Source organism: Anser anser (assembly GCF_964211835.1).
Source record: "Anser anser genome assembly, chromosome: 21".
In the NCBI taxonomy this organism is placed as follows: domain Eukaryota; kingdom Metazoa; phylum Chordata; class Aves; order Anseriformes; family Anatidae; genus Anser; species Anser anser.
This window is the reverse complement of record NC_139742.1, coordinates 10871327-10879481: the sequence shown is the minus strand read 5'-3', so window position 1 is coordinate 10879481 and position 8155 is coordinate 10871327. Positions and strand designations below refer to the sequence as shown.

Here is an 8155-nt window from a genome sequence, read left to right as displayed (position 1 = left end):
CCCGAATCCTTCTCATGGCTGCCACAATCTCCACGCGACTGCTGGGCCTGGGCACATCCAAGCTACCGATGTACTGAAAGACAGAACAGTGAGATGGTTTGTGAAGTAATGCACGAGTTAACAGTGTAGGCTTCTTCAGAACAAACTGCATCTCATCAAATTAGTCCCTGCGTGGTTAGATACTCTTAACCCAGAGCACGGTAGGGATATGTGTTGTGGATAGTGTTATCAAAGTTAGGGGGATGTTAACTCCTAACTTTGGGCGTGAGTCTGTGACCGGATTCAGGTCCTGGCTGTGCCTTTGCCCATGCTTTGCACAGCAACGTCTGCTGCGAATCAAATCACAGTCCCGTGGGTCTGAAAACAGGACCATCCATCCTTTGTCATTCCTCCCCACATCTGCTTTTAAAGGACTCGGAGCTAAAAGCACATGAGAGCTAGACAGTTGGCAGGGTGTGCGATAACCAGCCCTGCTAGAACGGGCTCACAGTTCTGGGTTAGCTTCTCAGTTGGGACCATCTTCCCCCTGGACGCTGCTTCGGCTTGGCTGGACTCGTTCACCTGCCTGCAGAGTCCTGTAAGCACACTCCAAGCTGTTTCCTATACCAGCGGTTCTTAACTAAGCTTATGGGAGCTGCAATCCCAACCAAGCTGCTGGGTGAGCCGGCACCGATGCCATAGCAGCCGCCTGTGGCACCCAAGATTTACACCCGAGCATCGAGTCCTAGCAGGGCAGCAGCACCCCTTGCTGCGGGGCTGAAAGGTGAGGCAGGGGGTGGCCGCCAGGCCCCCAACACCTACAGCTCTCTGCAAGCTGGCGGCCTGTTCTCCCGTGCTGTCAGTGCTCTGCTGAGGAGAGACTTCACGTGTCCAGGGCAGGGAGATGCTGCCTGAGCACGAGGGTGAGTGGTGTGGGGACAAGGGTCCTCATCCGACAGCAGGGGCTGGTGCAGAACGAGGAGCTTGGCACTGGTGTTTTCCCAGGGGGGTCTGTCGGGACAGAGGGCAGGTGACAAAGCTTAGTCCCCATTTTGAGAGCTTGGTTCATGAGTCATGTTTGGCTCCAAGTTTTGTTTTTTTTTTTTTTTTTTTTGGAGTTTGTTCTGCTGAGACGGGGGGAGGAAAAAGGGGGCAGCCAGTCAGGAGAACCCTGCAAACACTTAATGTGATAACAGCTATGAACAGAGACCAAATACTTCCTTGAGAGCAGCCACAGAGCTGTCACTGTTACTGACACAGTTCTGTGTTAATTTCTCTGCTATAACATTTGCAGCTTGCAATGGATTTTATCCTGAAAACTTATGCATAATAGAGCTTTTCAGAGATGAGTTCTCCTGGCTCGGTATTTACTGGTCTTTTATCTGCCTTGAAATAAACACCGCAAGCGATCTGAAAGGTCATCTGTTCTTTCTGATGTTTCTGTAAATGCCTTTGCAAAATGGCATTTTTAAGAGCAGCAACTTCAGGCGTGTCCTCTGGTAAACCACAGGAGAGCCAAACCACTCCAGCCAGAGAGCTGGAGAGCAGCGGGGAAGGGAGAGAGGAGCCAGGATTTCCCTCTGCCCTCACTGCAAGGGCACGTCAGTGTCTCCCAAGAGCTACGCCTGTTTGTTTGCAAGCATCTTGTTCTCTGAGGCGGCCATCGGTGTGGTCATGAGTACTCCCAATGGGCTTTTGTCTGCACAGAGCAGAGCTGCACGGGAACGGGCCACCCTGCCGAGGGCGGATTCACAGGTGGGGCAGGAAGAGAGCTGGTGACAGCAGAGCCACGCGAGGTTCTCCCAAACTCCCTGCTTTAGCAGAGCTGAGGTGCTTGTGCTCCTGTGCACGCAGCCACCTTTCCACATTCAGTTCCCATTTCTGACCTTGTGACATTTGTCCCTGAAGATTATAGGGCAAGCAATATGGTTTGGTATGCGGAGATTAGAGACTAAGTGGCCAGGGAGATTGCCTGGTGTCAGACACCTGGCTGCTTGCTGCAGCCTTGCCATCCTGCGCTGCAGCTGCCTGATGTGCCCACTGTGAGTGTCCTCATTGGAAGAGGCAGACAAGAACAGAACGGAGCGAGCACGTTACTAAGGTAATGCACACCCCATCTCAGACCCACACGCCTTTCAGCAGCGATCCGCTCTCCGAATAGCTCTGGGTGCCAAAAACTGTCACTCTTACGAAGCCCATTGCACTCAGTTAAAGGTACAGCCTGTTCACATCTTTTAAAAATAAAAGATTTTTGTTCTCAGCACAGTTTGTGGTATAGCAAATGTTAACTTAAAAAAAGAAACAAAGATTAATTGTTTTTCTCCCCTAAGGAAGAGAGATTTTTAAGATGTGATCAACTGTCTGTTCAGATTCATCCTTACATCCCATTTAAATCTTGCAGCTCATTTAGCAGGAAAACCAGACTGCACAAAATCCATGTTTCAAAGCTTTATTTGAATACATTCCCCTTCTTTCCAGCTCAGGAGACAGCAGGCGTGAATTCCATTTCTAATCTGTGTTAGGCCACCTGCAAAGAGGGGAAGAAAGCCCCAGAGTTGCTCCAGCAAAATGCAATTCTTCTTGCCAGGCGAATTATAAACCTATTCCCTGCACTGTCCACAGAATGCCAATTCCACTGAGTTGCTCACTCGGTGGTGGTGCAGTGCCAGACCATCTTTCGTGATCAGTGTGAAGTTTCTGACAATGTCCGTATTTCCTTCTGATACCCCAAGACCACGTGCATTTAAACGAAGCCCTCCCATGTCTAGCTTCTCACGCAGGGGTCAGGTCAGATGGAACAAGGAATAAGGTAAGGAACGAGGTGCTTTTCAGCAGCAGGTAGCAGCTGCTGCTTTCCAGGGGGGTCGGGAGCCGTCACCTCGCCGTGGCAGGAGCGGGACCCTGCGCGGCGACGGGGCAGAGCCAGCCTGAGCCAGGATGCGTACAGCTGGCACCTGCCCCTCTCAGGAGGGGTCTTTCCTCATCAGTTCATAAATGAAGCACACGAGGCTTGTAAGCATTAAACAGCTTAAACAATGGAAAAAAAAGAAAAAAAAAAAAGAACCTGTTTGTGATATTAAGCGTAAAGCTTTCATAGTTCATTGGCACCTTTCTTCAGGCTTCCTCAGGCCCGGCCCCCGGCTGCAGGGTGGCGGGGCTGGGGGCACCTCAGAGGCGCCCTGGGGGCAGAACTGAGGGGGGGGGGGGGGCACGGCGAGACCCCGGCCTCGACCATCCCTCCCCCCCCCGGGACTGCTCGGTGCAGGACGGGCTGGCAGCGGGCCCGGCTCTGCAACAGGGCCCAGCACCGCGGGGGGGGGGGGGGGGGGGCGGGGTGCCCCCTGGGTGCCGGGGCCGTGGGGGGGGGCTCCGACAGGCGGTGTCCCCGCAGCCCCGGGCAGGGGGAGCGGGGCCGTGCCGCGGCTCACCTTGGCCTGGAAGTGGATGCCGTGCTGGAAGGCCTCCTCGTTGTGCAGCGGGACGCGGGAGTCGCAGCCATCGTCCACCAGGTTGTACCGGTTCTTCACCGGCATCGCGGCGGCGGCGGCAGGGAGGGAGGGCGGGAGGGCGCCTCAGGCCGCGGCGGCGGCGGTGGGGAGGGGGGGAGGCATGGCGGGGGGGGGCAGCCCGGCGGGCAGCGCCCGGCCCCGCGGAGCCCCGGGGCTGGCGGCGGCGGCGCCCCCCGGCTGCGCGGCGGCTCGGGGCGGCAGCCGGGGCACGGGGAGGCGGCGGCGCTGGGCTGGCGGTGCCCGAACCCGGCCGCGTTTTGAATGAGCGTCCGCGGGCACCGAGCGGGGCCCCGGCCCCCGCCGCAGCGCCATTGGCCCGAAGTTCCCTCATGTGATGCGGGGGGCGGCGGCCGCCGGCACCGGACCCGGCCCGCTGGGGCCCGCCCCGGCCGCAGCCGGTGTGGAGGCACCGCCGGGCGGGCGCGGAGCTCGCCCCGAGCGGCTCGGGGAAGGGGAGGCCGCACCGAGGCGCTGGAAGGGTTCCTCTGCCTGCCCGAAAGCGGCGGGGAGCTGGCTGGAGTTTCGATGGTGCTTTTGTCGGACCGGGTTTCTGTCCGTGGGGGGCTGCCCCGGCCCGGCGTGCCTGGAAGCACCGGGGAGCGCTGCGGTAGCACCGCCGGTCCCCGCACAGCGATCCCCAGCTCCTGTCTCTCGGTGTGGAGCCTTGGCCGTGTCCAGAGCACGCCTCGGAGCCGGCACTGGTGTTGCCTTGGCTGGGAGCCGTGCTGTGAGACGAAGGGTTAAGGATGGAGGCTCGTCCTAGTTGAATTGTTTGCCTTTTTTTTTTTTTTTTGACAGTTTAAGTCACGCTGTATAATTTCAGCAGCACCTGCTGCACTCCCTTTGTTAGAAATTCTAAAAAGACTTTGTACAGAATGATCTAGGATCTCACTGCAACTTCTGTGCACAAATGATGGCCTAAAACAATTATGTATGTCCCATTTTAATGTGACTTAGCTTTGTTAGTAATTAACACACACCCTCTGTTAGAAGCCTGCACAGTTGATGTCCACTGACCGACTCGATACACTGCCAGGATTTGGGGCTTTTGCTGTGCACTTAGGCTGTTCTTTTCTTCCCAGCTTTGTCTTCGTGGTGCAGCACTGCCGGCACGCAGGAGAGCCCCCGCAGATGCCGCCCTGGGATGCCCGACGTGCCCGAGCAGCTCGTTCTCAGCAGGCACCAGCACAGGTACGGATGGGTGCGGGGCCGTGCACAGCTCGGTGGCAGGACCCACGGCTTGCCTTCCAGCTGTGAGTACAGCTGCGCTCTCTGTCATTTACAGGAACGCTCAGAAATGTAAACTGTGTAGAACCCAAGGGGATGAGGCTTATATTTGCTCTGACTGATTTAATTTGGCTTCCTAAGAATTATTTTTTCAGCGATCAGTTTTAACTTTCATACAAATAACTACCCAGCTGGATGCTTGGGCATTGCCGGACACCACCTTTTGTGTGGCTTTAACATTAGCAGGAGAGAAAATTTTGGCCACAGGCGGACAGCACACTATTCCCTGTCTCCAACTCATGAGAGTAATCATCTTGAGTTTCTTGGCATCTCTGAAGACTGGTAAGTCAGAAGGGAGATGGAAAAGAGCCAACAATCCAGAAACTTACAATAAGAGAGCGAGAAAAAGTCCAAGAAATTAATGTTGGTTCACTGACTGTGAGTCTACATGTTCCAGTACTTTGTGGTATTAGCAGCTCATTCTGGCGCTGTGGACATTGTGCTGGGATGAGTTCTGTGGCCAGCGTCTGTGCTGTTTTTCTGTTTCCAGACAGGCTTTTTTTTTTTTTAATTCCAAGTTACAATGTTACAGTACCTTTATATTTAAATATCCACATGCACTCTTTCATTCAGCATAACTCAAAATCAGCCTAGATACACATCTCACTTGCAGAGACATCGGTTTAGTTATCTGTTGATTTTGTCTACTTAGAACCTTTCATGGCACTTATCTTGTAGAAATACTGATATAAAAAAATATCTGTTGACCTGAATGAAAAACCTAGATTTTGTGTGGAAATGGCCTTGAAGTGATGGAGCAAAGTGCAGTCCTTGGTTCTCCTAAGCCCTAAGAGAAGGAGATGCCACTCAGTCATCTGGGCACAGCCTGTGCTTGTGCTTCCTTTGATGCTAACGCCAGTGAAGCTCAACCAGTAAGAGAAGAAAGCCTAACGCAGCCACTACTAGCGAGTCTCAACATTGATTCTGCAATACTGCATTTTAACTGAGGCATGCATGAACCTGTCATGGTGCTGAGCTGCTGAAAGCTCCTCCTCATTTCCCTCCCATTGACACAAGAGCGTTCTCATGTGAGTGGGAGCGTGTAGACTTTGCTTGGGAGAGTCAAATCTTTTAATCTGGTAGACAGGATGAAATAATAAAAATGGGCTTTTTATTTCAGTTCTGGTGCTCTCCAGTATCCTGCAGATTATAAAATCCTTTGGGTAGGAGGGTGGAAACATTTCACAGGAATCCTGGGAAAAATAAGGCAATTGTGATTTAATAAAGCTTGCAGTGCCAGACTGTTATATCACAATTGAATGGAGTTGTTTAATATTCCGTGTTCATTAACTTCCATGAACTCTTCATAGGGCTTAGCTCTTCTAAGGTTAATGGTTTGGATCTGTGTTTGAGAATTGAGTCTGAAGGCTGCTAAACTTACGAAGCCATTAGTTTTCTGTTTCTTTGCTGGGCAAAGAAAATTCTCTGACTCCACTGCAGGTAAGAAAAACTGTGTCTTTCCTTCTGGATAATAAAACTGGGCAAATATGTGGAATTAAACTGTTACACAGTATATCATCACAGATTTAGTATAAACAAACCCTTACAAGCATTACGCTTTCTTGACATGAGCAGTTAGCCAAACTTCATAGTGGGTGTTTGCATCAGATGGAGGTACTGAGCTAGTTATTCCTTTGATGTGCAAAGCACACTTAGAAAGTCCTATTTCTCTGAACACGGTGGGAGTTAAGCACCAAAGACAGCTTCTTGGCTCATAGCTTCAAGTGTTCTTGCAGAGAGCAGGTTTGTATCAGCTTTCTTTTTCAGGCACAGCTACCAAGGTTTCTTTCCTACTCTTTCTCTTACACATGCACGTTTCTTTGCATCGACATTCGCTCCAAATGGAAATCTCTCTTCCTTTATAGTTTCCTTATTTGAAGGGACCTTGAATGTGATGTAAATCAGGTAGTGGGTATTTATAGCGTGTCCTTTAATTGTTTCTTTGGTTGATTTGCATGGAAGGTCGCTGTTGCTCCCATCCGATCCTGTCAGGTTTCTTCCAAAACCCACCTTCACAACTCAGATAGGGAAGTTGCAGAGGCACTGCACGCTTTCCACAGGAGATTTGGTTTTGATGCCAAGAAATTTTCCTCCCTTTTGCTAACCATTTTAAGCACTTATTTCTGCTCTGCAGAACTGCAAAGATTTTAAATGATAAATAAGATGTGACATAGGAAGAACAACCACACCGACATTGTTGTGGTTTAACCCGGCTGGCAGCTAAACACCACACAGCCGTTCGCTCACCCTCCCCCCTCCCTCTCTGGGATGGGGGAGAGAAACGGGAAAGTGAAGCCTGTGAGTTGAGATAAAGACGGTTTATTAAGACAGGAAAATAATAATAACAATAATAATAATAATAGTGATAATGGTAATAGTATTAACAATAATAATGTGTAAGAAAACAAGTGATGCACAATGCAATTGCTCACCACCCGCTGACCGATGCCCAGCCTATTCCCGAGCAGCCGGCCCCCCCCACCCCGGCCAGCCACCCCTATATATTGTTTAGCATGACGTCAGATGGTATGGAATACCCCTTTGGCCAGTTTGGGTCAGCTGTCCTGGGTCTGTCCCCTCCCAGCTCCTGCTGCACCCCCAGCCTGCTCGCTGGCAGGACAGAGCAAGAAGCCGAAAAGTCCTTGGCCTGGTGTAAACACTGCTCTGCAACAATTAAAACATCAGCATGTTATCAGCGCTCTTCTCATCCTAATCCAAAACATAGCACCCTACCAGCTACTATGAGCTACTTAACTCTGTCCTAACTGGAACCAGGACAGACATCCAGTAACGGCAGATAAAAGCTCCGTTATGGGAAATCACATCCATATCATACTCGTAAGATCTGAGAGATCTCTACAAGTTTACTATCTTAGCAGATCTGGTTTTGTCATGCCATTTTTATTAGCATTATTAATACTTGTTCTGCTGCAATTTTTACAGCGAAGTCTCTGGTGTACTTTCATGGTAGCAGACTTCCAGTGTGCCAGTGCACAGCCCCGTGAGATATAGCAGCTGAATTCACTTGCCAATCTTCAGCAGATGTGTATTCGCTTGAATACAGAAAAATGCTGCTTACATTTAATAAAGGGACAAAATGAAGCAAAGTATGCCCACTTTATAGTTACTGAGAATCGGCAGTTACTGCAGTAAAAGTTAATAGATTAAAACCAAAGGGACATAACTGACTTACTGATGGCTTTACAGTACAGAAAGAATACAGGTGAATCATCCGAGCTTGCAGCAAAGCAATAAAGCTTTTCACTAAGTTCAGTGACTTTGGATTTTAGCTCAGTTGTGTATAATAGTTGTTTAAGAGTTTGGGAGTTATTTCTGTACGTAATACTAACAACCAGCTTCTGTCCCCTCCTTCTACAGAG

General features: G+C 50.7%; 2 protein-coding genes across 2 annotated transcripts in view; one reads left to right on the top strand and one right to left on the bottom strand.

The window, feature by feature from the left end:
* LOC310884920 (carboxyl-terminal PDZ ligand of neuronal nitric oxide synthase protein-like) overlaps positions 1-3661 on the bottom strand; it is a 31772-nt gene extending 28111 nt beyond the window's left edge. The window contains exons 1-2 of the mRNA XM_083807477.1: positions 3408-3661; positions 2-73 (exon numbers count right to left, since the gene is read on the bottom strand). Coding sequence (XP_083663603.1) covers positions 2-73; positions 3408-3512 — 177 coding nt within the window. The 5' untranslated portion in view covers positions 3513-3661. The remainder of the gene's footprint in view (position 1; positions 74-3407) is intronic.
* Positions 3662-3884: 223 nt separating this feature from the next.
* TTLL11 (tubulin tyrosine ligase like 11) overlaps positions 3885-8155 on the top strand; it is a 56255-nt gene continuing 51984 nt past the window's right edge. Inside the window, exons 1-2 of the transcript XR_014574460.1 lie at positions 3885-4419; positions 4571-4679. The gene's annotated coding sequence lies outside the window, so the exon portion shown is untranslated. The remainder of the gene's footprint in view (positions 4420-4570; positions 4680-8155) is intronic.